Genomic DNA, 24659 nt, shown 5'->3' on the forward strand with positions numbered 1-24659 from the left:
ACTATATTTTACTACAATAAATGACATGTATTTTCTTGTTAAATATCATATAATTTTAATATATCTGTCTTGTTTATTCTGTTGGTTCCTGTTTTCCGTGTCCTTTTATTTCTGTAACATAGCTGTCTGGCAATGACTCAGGAGCAGATGACGAAGTGTAGAAACCCAGGTGCAGTTTATTTACATTTGTAAAATCCAATGTGAAGTGGAACAAAAACCAAAACATGGACTTGACTGTTCCTGACTTGACATAAACATGGACTTGACTTGACATAGCATGATAACGTTACACTAAACAATACTTGACAAAGGAAAATGTATTTAACCTATTGGCAAATATGCATAAACGTTACTACATTTTGTTCGATTTCTCTGAACACAAGACAAAAAACCTGATGTCATTTTGCTTCTAAATTAAACGTCTCTTTAGGTATTTGTATTGAAAAACAAGACACAAATACTTACTGTTACAGTTTCACCGCATCATGTGATTTCATATCTCTATCAAGAACATGACGCTCACATTCTTTCATTACTAACATCATTTGATTTCATGTTCATGTCTTATGTGGTGATTGAAGTAAATACTTTAAGGATACATCGACTATTACAGGGGTTTCAAATGTTTCGACAGATCCACGCACCAGGGACATCCTCTCTTTGAATAAATGGATGAGGTGGATTCCAGAGAGTGACAGACGGTAGATGTTTCATCCGTGAAGGCCAGAGTCGACCGACATGGTTTGTTGATGAGTTTTAAGGTGAGGCGTGTACCCAAGCGGCATCCTCCTGCCACGAGCTGTCCTTGAAGGAGTAACACAATCGTGAGGTCTAGACACAGAGCACTCTATAATTGACAAGTGTAAAACAAGATGGGCATAACTCGTACCTAAGAAGTCATGCCCTCGACTCTCAATGTTGTTTTAATGAGTCACACTCTCTCTAGACCTCAGGCATATCATTTTGTAAATATTTGCTTTGGGGGATCGTGCTGTGAACGGACCCAAACATGCTTTCAAATTGAACGCAAACATTCAGTGACCATCCGTTACCTTGAGCGTAGGGTTGCACGATTATGACCACAATCCAAACTGTCCATTATTTCCCTTGATATTGTAATGGCCATTCATTTAAATGTTTTGTGTGGGGCGTATGCATGCCATATTTATTTTGTGTCTGAGAAATGTGTTTCTCGATTACTTTACAATGCATAAACAGTGAACTGCCCCTCTTAGCAGCAGCAAACTCTTCTTATACAACTTTTGAATAAATTATTCCAGGGCGTAGCAACCTCTAGAAATTCAATCATAGTTGATCTTGTAAATCATCTGTGAATGGCTACAATGCTTAACTGCTTACTGCATTTATATATGAAGGAATGAATGAATGAATGCTACATTTATATAGCACATTTCTAACATTACTCTCAAAGCGCTTTACACAGTGAACAGGGGACTCTCCTCAACCTCCACTAGTGTGCAGCGTCCACCTGGATGATGTGACGGCAGCCATAGTGCACCAGTACACTCACCACACACCAGCTATTGGTGGAGGAGAGTAGAGTGATGTAGCCAATTCAGGGATGGAGATTATTAGGAGGCCATGATAGATAAGAGCCAATGGGTGGAATTTGGCCAGGACACCAGGGTACCCATCACTATACTGGGGCATTAGGACCCACACAGACTACAGGGTGAGCACCCCCTACTGGCCTGCCTAATACCTATTACCGATCTCTGCAAAACGCTTGCTAAACATGTTTTATTATCATTTAATGTAAGAACTTTGACTCGTCAATGGATATAATTTAATAAAAGTGAATTTCTGTCACCGACTGTAGATCTCCCTGCCCTGGGCACCGACATGTTTGTGTGGAGTAACACACACCCGCATCTCGACAAAATGGGAGTTGAAGATTGCCTCAAGTGTTTCCAAGTTAGAGGTCTGACATAATGTGTCATTCCGTTGCAGTTTCCCCATTTGAAAGGTGGACATGCAGACTCAACGAGTTGAATGGAACGCTTCATGAATCATCACAGCAACAACATTACGGATCATCGCAGCTTTCCCCACGGGAGCGAACACTTGGGACACACACACACCAGGCATCTGGTAGTGGACTTAACCAGGGCTGGATTAGTAATCTGGCAATCCGGGCATTTTCCCTTTGGGCCGACGCACTTTGGGGCCGATCAGGGGCGAACTGGCCATCAGGAGAAGCAGGTGAGCCGGGCGCGAAATGGGCCACGATAAGCCGAAATGAGCCGCCACATTATGCAGAATGGGCCACATAAAGGCGCCGCGATATGCCTTTCGGTTTGCAGAACACCCCTTCCCCCCAGCTCAACAACTTTTGTGCCAGTTTCTATGTAAAATCCCTGGACAGAGCGCAGCTAAATGTAACAGAATGCAGCGTCTTCAAAACTGAACTTCAACTTAACATCTACCGCACGTTAAAAAAGCAATGGTTATGGTGTCTCCTGTTAAGCCAAATGAAATTTGAAAATCGATGGTTCAGACAGTCACTAATAAACTGGTGCACACTCACTAATATTACAACGGTAACCTGAAGGAAGAACAGACAGACGCGCGATGTGCCCATTCTTTCATTGAGTTGGGCAGCGGATCTTCACATAATGACATACTATGACGCATTATATATTGATTATACAATCTTTTGTACATTTTGTAACAGATTAATTTATAACAGCCTATAATAGTGAATAGACAATCCACTGGAACAACAAGACACACTGCAGCAGCCAAAGACGTTTGTCAGACATGTTGTTATATATACAGTTATACTCGATGAATACTCACGCAATTAATCGCGCGAGTACTCGGCAGACAAAATGACCAAAATGCCCATCCCTAATATAAATGATATATATTATGTATAATGATTTAAATATACCCATTTATAATTATTTAATCATTACATATTGCATTATTCTTATATGAGGGGCTTTCTCAGCAAATATTTATGTAGGCGATTAATCGCGATTAATTGTAATCGATTGATAGCCCTAATATATATATAATTATTACAATTAATCACAATTAATCGCCTACATAAATAGTTGCTGAGAAAGCCCCTCATATAAGAATAATGCAATATTCATATATATAAGCATTTAAAGTTGCAAAATTTGGCAAGATTTGTCTGAAAACTGGACAAAATTGTCCTTAAATGATTTAAAATACTTGTTCTCTGACCTTAAGAATTAAACAGCCTGTTCTTTTGCTACCATGCTTTTAAGACATGGTAGTGGTGGAGTAGTGGTCTAAGCACATAACTGGTAATCTGGTGATCAGAAGGTTGCTGGTTTGATCCCCACAGCCACCACCATTGTGTCCTTGAGTAAGACACTTAACTCCAGGTTGCTCCGGGGGGATTGTCCCTGTAATAAGTGCACTGTAAGTCGCTTTGGATAAAAGTGTCTGCCAAATGCATAAATGTAAATGTAAGACATTTATGTAAATGCAGTTTAAACATTCTTTGCATGTGAAATTAGTAGAAATATACATTTGTTGTTTACTCACAGGTTGCAGGTTTGCCATTGGGTCCAATATATTGTTGATGCATCTCCATCCAGCAATAACAGCATCCTTGCAAAACCTGAATTAAATTGCAAAACATTCTGCAGTGAAATTTGACACAAAGTGTAAAAGGTATAGTCCAATCAAATATTAAAATCAAGAGTAAAACGGCATATTATCAGAATATAAACACTTTCATTTCACCCTGTTCTTGACATAATGTTATCTTATGACATCTAAACACTTTTACTATAGCGTGGGACTCATTTTAGCAGCTCAACTCATATAGCGTTGCACTTGTGATCTAAAGGAGAGGGGTACGAGTCCTGAAGAGCACATGAGTCCACCTGCAAGAAAGATGTCAGAGATCACAATTAGGCAATTTTGCTTTTAAGCTGGGAACATACAGCATGTGCTGCAAAACGCTTTTATGTAACATGACTGACAACTGCAGCCATCACAGTACTAAACCTGGATTCAGAGTTACCATTTCAACATCAGAGCGATCGGAAACAAATATATAGCATGTGTGGCACATGGCAAAACATGAGAACACCACATTTTGAAGATAGAAGTGGTTGTTTTGTACTGTAAAGGTCCAAAAATGACACACAAAGTCGAATATTAGTACTTTTAGAGAGAGTAAATGATGAAATAACTGTAATACTCGCTTAGCTACGCAGGCCCCCGCGAATAATGCATCTTAACAATGACATCTGTAACTGAGAACTGCTGTTTTTGCTTGATACTGCATTTACCTGCATACCTTTGTGTAATATCCATTCCACTAATGTTTTGGCACAGAGAGATCTTTCCGTTATACAGTAATGAGAGTCCTTGTCCTTCTCATCACATCTCAAAGCAACTTAACTTGATGACCTTGAGTTTCATGTGCCAGTTGTGTGTGAAAGGAAACACGGAATAAAATCGCATCACTTTCAGGTGTAACTTTCATGACCAGGGGAGAAGTTATACTAAAATTTCACCTTCTCTGCATCTGCATGCCCACAGGTGAGTAAAGTGAGGGAGGTTACTGTACTGACAGATCGAGTCTCTGCTCAAATATTTATGGGCCGTCATTGCCACACAGCTGTTGCCACTGCTACGGCCCAAACGCACGCTAGCTGGCCCAACAAGAGCTTGAAAACCTCTGTCAATCACCACACCGATGTTATCACCTCAGTGAGATCATAACATAAGGTACGGTCATCTTCAATGGGGCATGAACTTGAAATGAACTTATAGGGAGTTCACACAATTTAAATGGTCATCATTATTCACCCTCATGTTGGTGGAACACAAAAGAGGATACAATACTCTATACAATATGTTTAGGATACATTTTTAACAGGGCAGCCAATTGCTAAATAATTTGCGAATTAAATTGTGTTTGTATTTATCTCATATATTTAAATATTTGCTGAAAAGTCCCCTGTGACAGGGCGGAGGGCGGGCCGGGTCATCTCCGAGAGGGATAAAGGACCGCCGACTGCGAGCGGTGAGGGGCTCCCGGCCAACCGCCTGGAGTGGGAGAACTGCTGTCAGGGGCGAGGGAGACCCCTTCTGTTCCCCGAGAATGTGGCGGGGCGTTCCATCAGCCAGGGGCCGGAGGACTGCCTCGGATCTGCCTGGGGAGACATGGCTGTCATCCGTTAGAGGGTGGAGGAGTGGCCAGATTCTACGGTGTATCGGAGAACCGGTGAGTAAGTGTATTTTTTCTCTCTCTCTCTCTCTCTCTCTCTCTCTCTCTCTCTCTCCCCACTGCCACTCTGCATTGGCCTTTTCCCTCTCTTAAAAATTTTACAGTGTTTTTTTGTTGTTGTTGGGGGTACTACACTGTTACAGGAAGTACCCTCTATTTTAATCAGTATTGTTTCCCTTCCCCTGTCCCCTCCCAGATTCAGGAAGGCGGGGATGACCTGCCGGAAGATGGGGCGTAAGGCACGCCATTCCCCAGGGAAAGGGGGGGGGGGGTTGTAGGTCATGTCGGGGGCTCCCCAGCCTGAGAGAACGAGGGAGGAATGTGACATGGCGGAGGGCGGGGCCGGGTCGTGATCATACACACCCGGTCCCTAAACAAGCTCATCAAGCGTCCGAGAGGGATAAAGACTGACTGCGGATGGTGGTGCGTCAGAGAGATTTACGGACAGCTGTCCGACACCTTTGTGTGTTTGTCTTTTTGTTTTAGTTCTTAATTAAAATATTATTAATACTGTCGAGCTGGTTCTCGCCGCCTCCTTTACAGCCCCCTAATAAACTACATTTTATATATTGTTAAAAAAAATAGGGCTGTCAATTTAACATGTTAATTCAGTGTGATTAATCATCTAAAAACATAATTATAATTAAATAAAAAAATAATGTATTATTTTTAATATATATATAAAATTATAATAATTATTGGTCATCATTATTCACCCTCATATATAACTATTATATAGTTATATTTAAATAATTATATAAATATAATTATTAACTTATATTTCTATTTTACATATATATATATATATATAAGTAATCATAATATATTTAATTGTTATTTGAGGGGCTTTCTCAGCAATTATTTATGTATGCGATTAATTCGATTAAATTTAAGTGATTGACAGCCCTAAAGTTTAATATATATAATCAGATCATTCAAAGCCATTACATTGTGGCAGGACAGTAAAGCACTGATTACAAAACATGGCTTTAGAAGTCAATATATTGTTTGGTTTATTTCCATATCATTGAATTGGACAGGGTAAAGATATAGATTTTCTGATGTGATCTTCATTTGAACGATCTCAATATCAATTCTTAAATCCCAAGATCGATCTTTTACTCCGCGTGAAACTCTTTACAATGCAAGTTTCGCAGTATGCGACTATAAGTGCTTGTGATTGGCCACTGGATGGTAAATGTTGAGATTTCTCAGCAATGATAAAGTCGTACAGTGCTGAAGAATTACAGCAGACGGATTCTTTCACTGTGTGTTGAGAGTAAAAGTTTGGTTTGATCTGTATAATGTTTCCAAACAACTGATTTATCATTGAATATGAATGTCTCATATTGAATGTCTCTTTTAATGTCCTTTCTGTACTTTAAAATGTCAATTGATCGAAAACAAACATTTAATTATAATCCTGAATAGCAGGGATGAGTAAAGAAGCCATTTGAGTCCCATCTCATAAATATGCACTCATTTGCATAGACGCAGTACAGAACTGCCTGTTTTCTTAAAGAGACAGTACCGATTTTATTATTTATTAAATTATTCAAATGCAAGTTTCAATGTCATTCTTGATCTTTTGAATTACACTTAAAATCTTAATTTTATGGATTTTTAAGCCAAAATAAGTTCAAGGAATATAAATATTTAAGTTGATTTCGAAAACAGGGCATTTCAAGTAGTGTTCGGTGATGACAACATTAGATCAAAATGAGCTTTATGCTCACACACACACACACACACAGAATATGTCTTGGTGACAGAAGCTTCCAGTGCAAGTGCAACCGTACTGTATATACACTGTAAAAAAATGTCAGTAATTTTAACAGTAAAAATGTAAAAATGCTACAGAAATAAAATGTTAATTGATTAACAAATATTAACTGTAAAATACACAGTAAAATATTTTAACAATACAGTAGTTTTTACAATAAAACTATGTAAAATTACATTTAAATGTAAAAAGATTTTCCTGTATAATTAATGGTAAAAAGAACGAGAGTACATGTACTTTTTACAGTAAATTATTGTTAAAATTACAGTAAAAAACAGGGGCATTCCCACAATTCCCTGCGTGACACATTACATTTAATTATATTTTGTGGGAATAGTTTCATAATTTTTTTAATATCAGTTATGTACACTGGGGTGTTCAGAGTTATATTTGATGTAATTTTGTTCATGTTTATTGCATTATTTAAATCTCACATGTGTTACCATGACGATGTTTAGTGTTTGTGATACAGAGTGCTGTCTATATATGTTTATTGGTCATTTCTCCTGGAAATACTACATAATATATATATATATATATATATACACACAAGAGCAATAATGTTGTTTGAATACTTTACATACGCCGGTGATGTAATGTTTTGGTAATAGCACACCAAAACAGGAGCTGAGATGAACCCAGATGCAGGAGTTTATTGCACAGGACACAAAAGAAACAGTTGAGTGGTGGTGGTGTAAAAGCACATAGTGGTCTGATTAAAGCACAGAACTGTTAATCAGAAGGTCGCTGGTTCGATCCCCACAGCCAACACCATTGTGTCCTTGAGTAAGGCACTTAACTCCAGGTTGCTCCGGGGGGATTGTCCCTGTAATAAGTGCACTGTAAGTCACTTTGGATAAAAGCGTATGCAATTTAAATGTATGTAAGTAGCATGAGGCGAGTATTCAGGCAGGTGGGAAGTCTTTAGAACGCAGTCTTAGGTCAAAACAGGAAACACAAACTTCAAACAGGGCTTACGCTACGTCTAACGCCAGAACTTGAGTCTTGTGAACACACAGACGGCTGTTACTGGAAGCCAGTGATTATAGTTTATAAAGTTATAAATTTGGACTTTTTCCTTTCAAAAACACATCACTTCAGAAGGCCTTTATTAACCCCCTGGTGCCTTACATTTCTTTTTGATGGATTTTTTTTACGTCAATTTGACACGTGCCACCTACCTAAACATTGTTGCAGACCAGGTACACCCCTTAATGTCAACGGTATTCCCAGATGGCAGTGGCCTCTTTCAGCAGGATAATGGACCTGCCACACTGCACACATTGTTCGGGAATAGTTTGAGGAACGTGATAAAGACATCAAGGTGTTGCCCTGGCCTCCAAATTCCCCAGATCTCAATCCGATTGAGCATCTATGGGATGTGCTGTACCAACAAGTCCGATCCACAGCGACTCCACATCACAACTTACAGGACTTGAAGGATCTGCTGCTAATGCCTTGATGCCAGATACCACAGGACACCTTCATGGGTCTTTTAGAGTCCATGCCTTGGTGGGTCGGTGCTGTTTTGGCGGTACGTAGAGGACCAATAGCCTATTAGGCATGTGGTCATAATGTTTTGGCTCATCTGTGTATATTGGCTATAAAAATCTTCATTTGGTAAATATATAAAAACAAATAGAGCATTGTAACGGAGCCAAGTCTCCATCATTTCAAAATAAAAGTCCCCAGTGTGTATTTCAGGCTTGTTTAGTGTTAAAAGTCCCATGTTATGTACCCAATCTTCTTTTTTTCTGATTATTATTGGTTGAAAAATAAACTACATCTGGGATTTTATTCATTTTGTACTCTGGCCTCTATGTATGTGCCGACTAAGAAAATGTTATTGGCCTTTTCCACCACCTAAGTTATCATTATCGGCAAAATCCACTATCGGTCGACCTCTATTCGCAATGGTATGTTGATAAGTAATTTTTCTATTTTCATTTGAATAAAGTTTGGATTGATTAGACACAAATGATTTTTTTTTATAATGAAATTGAATTAAAACTTTAATACATGGAATTCAATAAAGCAGAACAACATACCCCTCATGTTAGATGACTCTGTCCCTGCACAAACTCGTTTTTTCTCGGCCAAATGCATTTCATCACTTTATATCTGACACCCACTGATTAAAGCTTTCATTTTGAGCTGACCAACCGGAGGGCTTCAAAGAAACATAATGTCTTTGTGACATTTTCAACTCTAATTGTAATATTTTAATATTGCTTGATTATGAAACGTTGTGTACAAACCACACAGGTCAGCGGTCACGTACAAGTCAATGACACCTATTAAAAATATATGATTTCCTGCCATGTGTGTGTGTGTGTGTGTAGTTTGCATGCGTGTTTGCTGCCTCTGGAACAGATGTTATGTACAGTGCAAAGGTCGCGGTTATGTAATGTGTGTACACGAGTCCGAGAGATTACAGAGCGGAACTGAAGACTGCCAGATTAGACATAATTTCACTCTGATAGGGGTTGGGTTAAGCTTTTTTAATGTACGATCTAGTGTAACATAACAGGGGTCGTGTATGCACGGCAGGCACAGGATTTGGGATATTCCAGAAAATGCCATGTAGATCAATGTCAAAAGTGTTTGACCTTTAATTGTTTATGACCCATCAGATTTTAAGATCTACATTTTAGGATCCACTTTTCATCAGTACTTCATAATTTCGTGACCCGGAGTGGAGTGAGGTTGGGGGGGTGACTATAATGGAAGCCTGGTAGGTAGCTGTGCAGTGTGTAAACCTCACTCCCTTGGCCTCAAGAGGCACACTAGCGACCTCAAGAGGATGTAGCCTTTAGCCTCCTTGTTAGCGCACCCACCTCCCAGACTGGAGATTCCAGTACGAATCCCGTTCTGAGCAGGTCGAGCTGGACTGATTTACAGTGGTGCCGTGACCCGGATTGGAGTGAGGTTTGAGGGGGTGACTGTAATGGTAGCCTGGTAGGTAGCTGTGCAGTGTGTAAACCTCTCTCCTCTGGCCTCAAGAGGCGCACTAGCGACTGACACTAGAGGATGTAGCCTTTAGCTACACTGCAACCATTAATTGCATTAGGTGTCCAGCATTTCACACATCGTTTTTTCAATTAAAGTACATCATTCGAGTACTTGTAGTACTGTAGTCTTGTGTAAATTTTTCAGTGTAAATGTGACGCTCCTGTTCTACCCGCTCCGTACGGGACTCGACCTGGCATCTCCGGCATGGGAGGCAGGTGCGCTAACAAGGAGGCTAAAGGATACAGCCTCTAGCATCAGTTGCTAGTGCACCTCTTGAGGTCAGGACAGTGAGGTTTACACACATTGCACGACTATCCATCAGATGGCCATCGTTACATAAACACATTTCTTATACAACATATGCATTATATATTCTAAGCATTACATATTACTTATACTATTAAATGCCGTAGAACAGTGCAGTAAGGTATGCTAATTGGTATGCGGGTCAAATATTTTCACTCTTCAATATGGCTGCCTTACTTCTTCCCCTACTCTGTAGGAAGGAGAGGAAAGTGCTCCCCCTTGAGGCTGCACAGTTATGACACAACCATAAAGTAACCTAAATTTGTGACAAGTAGCTTTCCCAACACAGCAGCAACCTAAGTTGTCTACAAAGTTAGTATGCTACTTGGTAAATAATATGCAATGGTAACTGGTGTAATGCAACTGAACTAGCATGTTTTTCGCAACTTTGGATTGCGTCTTACTTCTTGAACTATGTCCTTAGTAAATGTTCATGTTTATTTATATACCCTCCTTTCTCTACATTCTTTAAATATTCTCCCGGCTTTCTTTTCTCCTCCCATCACTGCTCTTTCTCTTTTCTGTCCCAGTATCTCTCCTGTCTATCTCTCTCATCTGTGCCTCGCTCTTTCTCTGAGTCAGTGTCTGTGCACTCACGCTGAGTTGTAAAGGGACCGAGTGGGTGATGTGTCACACCGGCTGATGAATTGTGGGTATTAACTCCACTCCCTCGCTGTCGTCCTCCATAACCATGCTGGAGGCAGTATGAGTAAAGCAAAGCCTTGAGTGTGTGATGTGTAATATTGTGATCTGCAGAGGAGGAATGATGCCTTTGTGTCCTTTGTGACCTCTGATTGCTTTCCTGTGAAACAGCAATCAGAAAATTATGGAGATGACCAATGACATCCAATAATAAAAAGAAATAAATAAATAAAATATATATATATATACACACACACACACACACACACACATATATATATATATATATATATATATATATATATATATATATATATATATATACACACACACACACACACACACACATATATATATATATATACACACACACACACACACACATATATATATATATATATATATATATATATATATATATATATATATATATATATATATATATATATACACACACACACACACACACACACACACACATACATATATATATATATATACACACACACACACACACACACACACACACACACACACACACACACACACATATATATATATACATACACACACACACACATATATATATATATATACACACACACATATATATATATATATATATATATATATATACACACACACACACACACATATATATATATATATATATATACACACACACACACACACATATATATATATATATATATATATATATATATATATATATATATATATACACACACACACACACACACACACACATATATATATATATACACACACACACACACATATATATATATATATATATATATATATATATATATATATATATATATATATATATATATATACACACACACACACACACACACACACACACATATATATATATACACACACACACACACACATATATATATATATATATATATATATATATATATATATATATATATATATATATATATATATATATACACACACACACACACACACACACACACATATATATATACACTCACCTAAAGGATTATTAGGAACACATACTAATACTGTGTTTGACCCCTTTCACCTTCAGAACTGCCTTAATTCTATGTGGCATTGATTCAACAAGGTGCTGAAAGCATTCTTTAGAAATGTTGGCCCATATTGATAGGATAGCATCTTGCAGTTGATGGAGATTTGTGGGATGCACATCCAGGGCACGAAGCTCCTGCTCCACCACATCCCAAAGATGCTCTATTGGGTTGAGATCTGGTGACTGTGGGGGCCATTTTAGTACAGTGAACTCATTGTCATGTTCAAGAAACCAATTTGAAATGATTCGAGCTTTGTGACATGGTGCATTATCCTGCTGGAAGTAGCCATCAGAGGATGGGTACATGGTGGCCATAAAGGGATGGACATGGTCAGAAACAATGCTCAGGTAGGCCGTGGCATTTAAACGATGCCCAATTGGCACTAAGGGGCCTAAAGTGTGCCAAGAAAACATCCCCCACACCATTACACCACCACCACCAGCCTGCACAGTGGTAACAAGGCATGATGGATCCATGTTCTCATTCTGTTTACGCTAAATTCTGACTCTACCATCTGAATGTCTCAACAGAAATCGAGACTCATCAGACCAGGCAACATTTTTCCAGTCTTCAACTGTCCAATTTTGGTGAGCTCTTGCAAATTGTAGCCTCTTTTTCCTATTTGTAGTGGAGATGAGTGGTACCCGGTGGGGTCTTCTGCTGTTGTAGCCCATCCGCCTCAAGGTTGTGTGTGTTGTGGCTTCACAAATGCTTTGCTGCATACCTCGGTTGTAACGAGTGGTTATTTCAGGCAAAGTTGCTCTTCTATCAGCTTGAATCAGTCGGCCCATTCTCCTCTGACCTCTAGCATCAACAAGGCATTTTCAGCCCACAGGACTGCCGCGATACTGGATGTTTTTCCCTTTTCACACCATTCTTTGTAAACCCTAGAAATGGTTGTGTGTGAAAATCCCAGTAACTGAGCAGATTGTGAAATACTCAGACCGGCCCGCCTGGCACCAACAACCATGCCACGCTCAAAATTGCTTAAATCACCTTTCTTTCCCATTCTGACATTCAGTTTGGAGTTCAGGAGATTGTCTTGACCAGGACCACACCCCTAAATGCATTGAAGCATCTGCCATGTGATTGGTTGATTAGATAATTGCATTAATGAAAAATTGAACAGGTGTTCCTAATAATCCTTTAGGTGAGTGTGTATATATATATATATATATATATATATATATATATATATATATATATATATATATACACACACACACACACACACACACACACACACACATATATATATGTACACACATACTTGTATTGGTTGTATCTGTTGTAAATTATGCAGAATTTATTTTAAATCATTGTATTATACTATTTTTCTATAATGAGAATCTAATGAAAATCACCATTAATATTAATCAGAATTACAAAAAAAAAACATCCAGTTGCATTATGGTAATATGAATTTGTGGTAAAAAATATTCTATACATTGTGTGTGTGTGTATATATATATATATATATATATATACACACAGTATAATGCATTATATCATATATATATACAGTATAATTATTTATGCATTCCAAATTAATAACACAATTCCATCAAATTGAACTGATTCATCTTTAAAAAACAATATATATATATATATATATACACTGTATATATATATATATATATATATATTTCTATTTTTTAAGTTTCATTAATTTAATTTAGTCAAAAATGACACAATTGAATTGACTTTTTTTTTTATATTTATTTGTTTGCTTGTTTATTGATATATTTATAAGCTTAATTTTTACTTTATATTTTACATTATTGTTACATTATTTTCAGGACAATTAGGAACATTTCCCCCTCAAATCTGTATATCATTTAAAGCGTTTGGATGTTTTACTTAATTGTCATTATTCTCAATGGTGATTCTCATTAGACATGATTTATTTTTGATTTGGGGGTGAAGTGTGACCTTGATCTTGCGTTCCTTATAGGGTAAAATGACATAGACATAAACCCTTCTGAATTACAATAGGGACACCCCTTGCCTAGTACACATTTTTATTATGCTTCACAAAAGCAATTAATGCAAACACATATGCTGACAATGTCCTCATTCACACCAAAATCAAGTCATTTCTGCTGTGAAATTCTCCTCAGGCTTACAGGAAGTTGATTTTGGGTTTATCCAGAACTGAACGGCAATATTTGGAAAATTGCCTCTTAATGGATGCTGCTGGAAAAATCAGCCCGAGGCTTTAGAGAACATGTTTGCTCAGCCTCCTCCGTGCTCTTCTGCCGTCATCCTGAAGTCAGAGACAAGTGTTTATTCGTGAGCTGATGAACTTTGATAAAGAACAGTAGGAGTAAGCCACGCTTACAGATTAGTCTGTACTGATGCATAACGTGAAACGATTTCAAAGGATCGGACATGTCTGAGAGCTCTGATAAAGCCAGCAGAGAATGTCAAATAATTATTGAAACTCAAAATAAATGATTATTATTATTGTAAGATAATTCCACTGATTACAACAGTTCAATGAACGGGGATTGCTGACTTTATGCTGAACCTGCATTAGCAGAATATCAGTGCATGTGTGCTTGAAAAGAGATGAGACACCTCCACAGAACGCTGTTGCATTGTCCACACCACGTTCACACACTTTTTCAGGAATCCTTTATAAAAAGAAGTCTGTGGGCGAGTACAGCTGAAGACAGGAAGTCTCACAGAGGGAGAGGAAGGAGTTGAAATGTGGAGCTCCATAAAACTTACTCTGAATGAAACCTTGAGCTTATATACGAGCAACTTCCTTTCAGTAGGCTAAAGTTAGCCCAGATCTTTAGACATCAATGATATGAAATGATACATTGTTTTAAAGTTTAATGGAAGTCAGTTTTAAAGAAGGACTGGCCCAAATTTGTTTTGGTATTTTATTTAATTTATTTATTCTTGACGCTGACTATCACCCCTGGAGTTCGGATCCAGGGCTTGTTGAGTGACTCCAGCCAGGTCTCCTTAGCAACCAAATTGGCCCGTTGCTAGGGAGGGTAGAGTCACATGGGGTAACCTCCTCCTGTTGGTACAGCATATCCCACAGATGCTCAATCGGATTGAGATCTGGGGAATTTGGAGGCCAGGGCAACACCTTGATGTCTTTATCACGTTCCTCAAACCATTCCCGAACAATGTGTGCAGTGTGGCAGGTCCATTATCCTGCTGAAAGAGGCCACTGCCATCTGGGAATCCCATTGCCATAAAGGGGTGTACCTGGTCTGCAACGATGTTTAGGTAGGTGGCACGTGTCAAATTGACGTCCACATGAATGGCTGGACACAGAGTTTCCCAGCAGAACATCTCCCAGGGCATCACATTCCCTCCACCAGCTTGTCGTCTTCCCACAGTGCATCCTGGTGCCATCCCTTCCCCAGGTCACTCATTGGACCAGGCAACCTTCTTTTGGATCAACTTTTGGGCCAGCTGCCATGTGAAATCCATGGCTGATTTCTCTTCCCAGGAAAAAGATCTGACAGTCGACTATTTCAGCCGCCTTGACTCTGGAAGTATTTTTCCCATTCATGTTTTCCACATGGATTTCCTAAAATCCTTCATAAAAGAGTTCTAAACCATGAACTGTACCAACAAGCTCCGATGTGAATCACAACAACGCAAACTTTGATTCGAAGCAAAAAAAAAAAAACGTTTTAAATCGTACACAAAGACTAACTTACAAGACTGAACGTCTTTCATTTAAAATAGGATGTGAAAATATAAAACTATTGATTTACAAAATTGTTGACTATATGTATAACATCAACATATGTAAAGTTAATTGCAAAATTGTCACATATATAACTATATAAGTCGTTTGAGAGTTGAGAGTAGGGAGCAGGGCTGGACTGGTAATCAGGCATACCGGGCATTTTTCTGGTGGGCCGACGCACTTCGATCAGGGGCGGACTGGCTATCGGGAGAACCGAGCGGGCCGATGGGTCGGCCGCGAAATGGGCCGCGATAAGCTAAAATGAGCTGTCGCGTTATGCAGAAAGAGATAGCGCTCAACAACCCGCTCAACAACTTTGGGCCAGTTGCTATGTAAAATCCCGGGCCGATTTCTCTTCCCAGTCCAGCCCTGGGGGAGAGCGACTCAATTACATCATTCACAATGTGTCATGAGAGTGGGCGGAGCTGCAGAGCTCTTTTGGTGCACTTTGTTGGCCGCGATTCTCTGATTGGTGCATAGAGCTCATGGTAAGTCTGTCTTTAAAATTTTATAAGCTATCATCATTAAAAATCAATCCTCCATTGGAAGAAATTGAACGACTGTTATGCTCTCTTCATCTGCTTATGCCATGACTTGAAAGATCACAGATGTGATAAATCAATGGGGGTATCCGCAAACCGATATATGCCAATCTCACTTCAAAAATGCAGAAAAATATTAAGTATGCAATCTGAACATGCACAAAGGGTTCTGATGATTCAGTGTTTTGTTGAAATGTCTTAAACCGTGAGTAAAATGAAGCAATCTCTATTTTAATGAATCATCAGAGCTGCTCTGCTCTGGCATTATCAGCGACAAGCTCGTGCGACTCTTTCACTCATAAATGAAACTCGCTATTTCCAGCGTACATATTGCTAATTAAGATGCCCATCTGCAATAAGCAGAGGGAAGAAGAGAGAGAGACGAGGATGAAGATAGACAGCAAGGTCTGAATATTAATAACGCACATTACAGATCTCCTTGAATACAAACTGCCTCCATCTATCATGTCAAAAACTATATGGTGCTTCCTTTCACACACATCCTCAGTTTTAAGGCCGAGTTTGACTTGTATGAAATCAGAAACATTAATGGGTGAAATGTCCTGGTCCTGTTTTACTCCAAATGCAAAAGACTATCATGCCAATAGATAATGAAGCCTGATTTTAGGGCCATTATGACTATTTACATTGTAACATATAGGGCTGGGTATTGATACAGATTGATACAGATTTATATACGAAACAATTTCTCTCCCAGCTAATCCTGTTACATATACACGGGACTTTCTAACTAGGTACATTACGAAAATATAAATTGTATTAATTATATTTGATTGGTCTTTCCTAATTTTTGTCACATTTTTAAATTAACCATGTAATCAGTCAATAAATATGATAATATATTAGATATATAATTTTTTTGTTACATATTTATTGTTTAATTTGTACTATTTACATATTTACATTGATTCGTTGAAAATGTGCTAAAACAGGTACTGTCTCTTTAAGAAAACCGGCATTTCTGCAAAGAGCGTCTTTAATGAGCGCATTTTAATGAGAAAGACTGGAACGGCTTTATCTCATCTGCGCCATGCATAATTAGAATTAAATTAGAGAACAGAAAGGGCATTAAACGAGACATTATACAGTGAGAATTGGGTTGTGTGGATCTCATCCTTGGACACAAGTTACACGGAGCAACTTTGACTCTCAACATGAACTTTGACTCTCAACATGAACTTTGACTCTCAACATGAACTTTGACTCTCAACACGCAGCGAAAGGATCTCGCTGCTGAAGACTTCGCTGAACTACACAATCACTGCTGAGAGAAATCTAAACATTTACCAGCCAATTGCCAAATATACTGTAAACATTTTAGTTCCATAGCGCGAAATTTGTTTGCAAATGCGAGTGATTTCTCGTTGTAGTGGAGGGCTGTGCACTGACTAAAATATCGATTTGGGGATTTAAGGATCGTTATCGAGAGTGTTCAAGAGAAGATTGCGATACATCGTGAAATCTATATTTTTAACCACCCCTATTGTAACTTTATTTTCATAACAGTTGCACACATATGGAAAATTTTTCATGCAAATTAAAATGTCTTATTTTAACATATTGATTATATGTTACAATGCAAAAAACAGTCACTCAATGTTCCTAAAAATTGGCAAATTTTTTCATGCAAATTAAAATGTCTTATTTTTACATATTGATTAAATGTTACAATGCAAAAAACAGTCACTCAATGTTCCTAAAAATTGGCAAATTTTTTCATGCAAACATTTTATTTAATATTTTTACATATAAATTAAATGTCACAATGCAAAAAACGGTCGCTCAATGTTCCTAAAAATAGGAAAAAAAATTCATGCAAATTAACATTTCTTATTTTTACATATTTATTAAATGTCACAATGCATAAAACGGTCACTCAATGTTCTTAAAAATCAGCAAATTTATTCATGCAAATTAACATTTCTTATTTTTTCATATGGATTAAATGTTACAATGCAAAAAATGGTCGCTCAATGTTCCTAAAAATAGGCTAATTGTTTTATGCAAATTAAAATTTCATATTTTTACATATTGATATGGAGTAAAATCACCAGGACCAGGAAATGTTCTTGACAGGTTTTTTGAGAATCACCTTAATATAAGCCTTTTATTTTCACTAAGTCTGAGACCACATGTAAAAACAACCAAAAAATGAGTTACAAATGATATCATATCAAAACTTTCATTTCCTGGTTAAAACATATTTTGAATCCCAGCTTTAAAATGCAATCTCAGACTTTTGGCCTATACGGTACTTTATACTAGCACAGAAAACATACGCGATAGACAAGAATTTATTATGTTTATTATACAACACATAATTTAAACATGATACATTTTCAACATCATGATACACAGCAAAAGTGTGACGTCACTGAAATGATACACCATGATTCGGCTCTAATTTAGTTGCTTGAATAATGTTGCAAATGTTTGCATTTTGCAATCTACTTTCCATGGAAATATTTATGATTATTTTATTTTTGCATTTTGCTGGTTTAATCACTAGAACTGATACATTACGATCAATACTCATAAAATCTATTCACACAATTAAAATGCATTAATATGTGTCCTGTTGAGATGAAGGCCACGTCCACACTGATACGCTGTTGTTTGTAAAAGCATTGATTTAGTTGCGTTTGTGCCTCTCATCAGTGTGTTTCAAAACACTCTCTATAACTGCATCCTTTGGAAAACGATGGCGTTAGAAAGTGTGGAAGAAAACAGCGAAAACCACTACGAAATCTTCAAAACACTGTTTAGAATAATTTATATAAAATAATGAAAATAATGATAAATATAATCGGCATGTGCGCAGGGTTGCTGCTCGATCTGAGAAGGGCTTTTGAAGCAGAAGTGAGTCACGCTTGCTCATTTTTTGGAAGTCTTGAATTCAGACTGTCAACAGAGGGGATAAAAGCCATTCTGCGAAATCTTCATAGGAAATCTCACATCGTTGACAAGAGAGGACAGCTGGTCTCCGCCATTGTTCATAGCAGTCCAAGAAGCAATTTCATTTGCATGATCCTGAGACGGTTTTCATTACGCAAGAGCCACTGTACACACTGTATATATGCAAATCAATGTGACACGTGTTCTTTCTTCAGCATATGCGCTGTGGTTACAGGCCAGAGCGATACTCTACACAAGTACGCATTGCAATCGAACAGTACTTGACATGCTTTTTCACATTACTGTGGCTGTAGCAAACTTAAGTACACTAAAGAGTATCACAAAGATCTTCTAAAACTTAAGATCAGAGTCAGGGGTGTAGATTCCAGGGGGATGGCTGGGAGGTAACCCCCCCAATAATCAAAACAAGCAAGTTGGCCGGGCTGTGAGGGTGTGCGGCCGGTGCCGAGTCAATTAATCAGCATGGAGAGAGAGAGATAAAGGGGAGCCGGAGACGCCAGTTTGAGAGAGAAAGAGAGAGACACCCGGCCAAGCTGTGTGTGTGTGTTTATGTTTGTTTTATGTTGTTTTAAGTTCAGTTACATCATTAAAGTTATGTTGACTGTCCTGGCATTTCCCGCCTCCTCCTTGCCCATCCTGAACATGTTACATTGGTGCCGAAACCCGGGAAGGAGGAGGGATGCACTGTCATGGAGTCCTTGCAGGCTGCCGTCCGCAAGGGGGGGGGCCACGGCCTTCCGCCGGGGGATGGAGGAGTCGCTGCCATCCGCCAGGAAGGGGAGGAGCTGTTCCGTCCGCCAGAGGTTGGAGGACTCGCTGCCGTCAGCCCGGGGAGGAGTGTCTGTCGTCCGCCAGAGGTCAGAGGAGCGGCTTAGGACCAGGCGACGGCGTGTCCGGGGACTGGCGAGCAAGTTTTTCTCTCTCCTCTCTCTCTCTCTCTCTCTCTGTTTTTCTCGCACTTTCCCTCTCTCCCTCCCCTCATCTCATCTCTCCCCAGATTCCCAGGAGGCAGGGTGGACCATCAGCAGGCAGAATGGCCATATTTAAGCTGGTCAGATGGCGTCATGGTGTCATCGTTCCAGATCATTAAATTCACATTAAGTAGGACGTTTTACCTACGGTGGGTAAGGGGTCATCTGAAAAGTCCACACACTGTGCAAAAACATGCTAATACTGTGGAAGGTGTAATTACTCTGACACGAATGTGGGGATCCAACCAGCGACCTTCTGATTAACAATTCTGTGCTTTAGCCCACTACGCCACTATGCCACCACCACTCCTGTGGTGTGTTACCGTGGAGACCTAGCATGTGTGGAGGCTTCATGCTATTCTCCGCGGCATCCACGCACAACACACCACTCGCCCCACTGAGAGCGAGAACCCATTATAGTGACCACAAGGAGGTTACCCCATGTGACTCTACCCTCACTAGCAACCGGGCCAATTTGGTTTAGTAGGAAGCCTCACTGGAGTCACTCAGCACACCCTGGATTCGAACATGTGTGTCCAGGCATTGTAGTCAGCGCATTTTCTCGCTTAGCTACCCAGGCCCCCTAATAGAGTATACTTTGAAATGCTGGACCGCTGACAGCATGCAGAAAACAAAGCATTACCCTAGCTTTAAGATTCACTTAAATCATTGTTGCGGCAGTAAATAAAACATAGCATAGAAGTGGGACGTTCATGCTAATGTCTGCTATAGTGGCTCTTGTGGCAAAACTGAGATTGCAACACGTACTTGTGCCGCATTTTGAATTGCATTCCGACTCATTTTGGGGCACAAATCAAGCTTGCATAGCTGGAAGTGCTTGCGTTCACATACTTGCGTAGAGATGTTTCTGGCCATAATGGTTTAGGTAGGAATGACGCTATGGTAAGATTTAATAAGGACGTTCAAAGGAATGTTCCGGGTTCTTATCAGGTTAAGTTCAGTTAAAAGCATTTGTGGCATAATGTTGATTTTCCAAAACAATAATAATAATACAATAAATAACTAAATAAAAGGAATCATCCCTTGTTTATTTAAGAATAACGCACAAATCTGTGTTACAGTGAGACACTTACAATGGAAGTGAATGGGGTCAATGCATAAACGTTCAAATACTCAACATTATGCCACCAATGCTATAGATTGAGCTTAATTTATTGAACCCGGCACATTCCTTGAAAAGTCCTAATATCAAAAGACATTTATGTATCATGTCATCATTTCCAGTTTCGAGTGTTCATTTTCTCTTCTAACAACCTTTAAAGTCCCCGTGCGTGTCGTGGCGCTCGTGCTCTTCCCCGCCATTTGGGTGCCATTCCCTTGAGTTTCTTTCTCTTCCTGTCAGACACACACCACACCTTCTCGCAGTACTGCTCCACCCGCTGGAAGTTGCTGTAGCCAATCAGCTGCATGAAATCCTTGTACCAGTGCTTTGAGGAAGAGGGGGTGGAGGACAGGCTGGGGAAGGGACAGGGTGGAGATCTGTGCTGGGAATCGCCTTCATCCTCCTCGCCTTTATGGAAAAGACCCTCCACTTTGTCCTCATCCAGGACCTCCAAAGTGACTCGTACCACTGTCTGTACAAAGCCGTGCTCCATGGACTGGCACACATACACTCCTGCATCTCCCTTTGCGATTCTAAGAAGCAACAGGCCATGAGGGGTCTGAATCAAGCGTTCATCACCTTTCACCTGAGAGAGAGACAGAGCAAAGGAGGATATTTGTGCACTTCATTTGCTTGCAGTATCAGGGTGTAGAATTTAACCTTAAAGGTTTTTTGTACATTGCTGTGTGGTTGATAGGGTGTTCTGGGTGGTTGCTATTAGGGTTGGAAACCAAGAACCGGTTCTTATTAATATGTTTTAATGATTTAACAGCATGAAACACACAGTGTGACCAGAGTAGTGACCTAACCCTAACCCAAACAAATGACTAATGAACCAGTTCTTTTGAATTTATAGCACAATCATACAATGCAAACAGTGTAGATGGATTTTCAAAAGAATGATTCTAATGAACTGATTCTTTTGAATCTACAATGTGAAAAATGAATCTGATTCCCAAATGAATGACTCTAATGAACCAATTCTTTTGGGTCTATAGAGCAAAACATACAAGACATCTAGTGTAGTTCCCGAACAAATGACTCTTATGAGCCGGTTCATTTGAATTTATAGCGCAAACATGATTTTTAAAAGAATGACTCGATGAACCGATTCTTTTGAATCAACAACATGAAACATAAAAGACAAACGGTGTATTCCGATTCCAAAACAAATGACTCTTTTGAACTGGTTCTTTTGAATTTATAGCACAAACATTCAGTGTGAACAGTGTAGTCCGATTCCCTAAGAATGACTCTAATGAACTGATTATTTTCAATCTACAATGTGAAACATAAAGGACGAACAGGCTAGTCCATTTCACAAACAAATGACTCTTTTGAACTGGTTCTTTTGAATTCATAGCACAAATATACAGTGCGAATGTGTAGTCCAATTTCCTTAAGAATGACTCTAATGAACCAATTCTTTTGAATCTAAAGCGCAAAACAGAAAGGTTGAACAGTGTAGTCCGATTCCCGAAAGAATAACTGTAATGAACCAATTCTTTTGAATCTACAGTGCAAAGCATACAAGCCGTCCAGTGCAGTCAGATTCTCAAATGAACGACTCTTACAGTATGAACTGGTTCTTTTGAATCTATAGCACAAACATTCAGTGTGAACAGTGTAGTCCGATTCCCTAAGAATGTCTCTAATGAACCGATTCTTTTGAATCTACAATTCAAAATATTCAGTGTGAACAGTGTAGTCCGATTCCCTAAGAATGACTCTAATGCACCAATTCTTTTGAATCTACAGCGCGAAACATAAAGGACAAACTGTGTATTCTGATTCCAAAACAAATGACTCTTTTGAACTGTTCTTTTGAATTTATAGCACAAACATTCAGTGTGAACAGTGTAGTCCAATTCCCTAAGAATGACTCTAATGAACCAATTTTTTAGAATCTACATCGCGAAACATAAAGGACGAACAGGGTAGTCCAATTCACGAATGAATGACTCTTTTGAACTGGTTCTTTTGAATTTATAGCACAAACAGACAGTGTGAAGGTGTAGTCCAATTTCCTTAAGAATGACTCTAATGAACCAATTCTTTTGAATCTACAGCACAAATCATAAAGGACAAACTGTGTATTCCAATTCCAAAACAAATGACTCTTTTGAACTGGAACTTTTGAATTTATAGCACAAAAATACAGTGCGAATGTGTAGTCTGATTTCCCTAAGAATGACTCTAATGAACCAATTCTTTTGAATCTACAGGGCAAAACATAAAGAGTGAACAGTGTAGTTCAATTTCCCAATGAATGACTCTAATGAACCAATTCTTTTGAATCTACAGCACGAAACATACAAGCCGTCCAGTATAGTCGATTCTCAAATGAACGACTCTTACAGTATGAACTGGTTCTTTTGAATCTATAGTACAAACATACAGTGCAAAGGTGTGGTCCGATTCCTTAACAAATGACTCTTATAAGCCATTTCTTTTAAATCCTCATCATGAAACACATAGAAGAATTAAAATAATTCAATATCTAGAATTGTTATTTCATCTATAGTTAGGATGAATTATTTGATTGCATTTTTGCCTTTTAAAAGTCAGTCTAAACATGCCTTTTACGATAACTAAATTAATCTCTGATTGGCTATACACGTCCTGTTGAATTGTTAAATTCCTTACGATTGCCATGCCTAGTTGCTAGATAGTTTTGGTTGGATTCTTAGTTGAAAGATCCCACCCACAGTCTAAATATGGCTCAGATCAATGGGATGTTCTTGCCCATTCTATCTTCGGCCAGGTGAAAACCACAAGTATGATTGCTTATAAAAGTAATAGCACACCTCCACAAGCCACATGGTTTGAAGTATGATTCATGTCTGTTGCACAAACGCAGTTAGATGAGTGATGTGGCGAAATGTCAAACTTAGCTTTGGGGGTTTGTTAAGATCTCTAACCCTATGAGTAATAGTGACGCTGGCCACTAATAAATGCACCATTATCTAAAGTATGAGTTACTGTGATCCTGCAGAGAGATGTTAGACAGTAAAGATGGAGTGACACAGCCGATGTCTTTATTATTTTCTATTTAAGATGTAGTAAATCACTGGAGGAAACATTAACCAGCATCCCCGTGGTCAGAACGATGGAGCTTTAATCTATATTTGACAGTCCTCTCTCATCAGCGGTTCAGGCCAGAGCTTGTGGTGGAATAACATCCCAGAACAGCTCCGAGTGAACTCTGTAGATGTTTGTAGACTTTATTCGAGCACCTTTCAATCTTTCAATAACTGTTCAGGTATTCCTTTTAAAGGAGTAGTTCAAGAAA

At 38.8% G+C, this 24659-nt stretch overlaps 1 protein-coding gene across 8 annotated transcripts in view; it reads right to left on the reverse strand.

The window, feature by feature from the left end:
- Nucleotides 1-18495: 18495 nt before the first annotated feature.
- sema3e (sema domain, immunoglobulin domain (Ig), short basic domain, secreted, (semaphorin) 3E) overlaps nucleotides 18496-24659 on the reverse strand; it is a 68855-nt gene continuing 62691 nt past the window's right edge. For 4 of the 8 annotated variants that reach the window (XM_052152929.1, XM_052152928.1, XM_052152930.1 and 1 more), the window contains one exon: nucleotides 18497-21953. In XM_052152929.1, coding sequence (XP_052008889.1) covers nucleotides 21522-21953 — 432 coding nt within the window. In that variant the 3' untranslated portion in view covers nucleotides 18497-21521. Of the gene's footprint in view, nucleotides 21954-24659 lie in introns of all 8 variants that reach the window. The other 4 variants (XM_052152934.1, XM_052152932.1, XM_052152931.1 and 1 more) reach the window with 2 other exon arrangements.

Source organism: Xyrauchen texanus, chromosome 21, assembly GCF_025860055.1.
Source record: "Xyrauchen texanus isolate HMW12.3.18 chromosome 21, RBS_HiC_50CHRs, whole genome shotgun sequence".
In the NCBI taxonomy this organism is placed as follows: Eukaryota; Metazoa; Chordata; class Actinopteri; order Cypriniformes; family Catostomidae; genus Xyrauchen; species Xyrauchen texanus.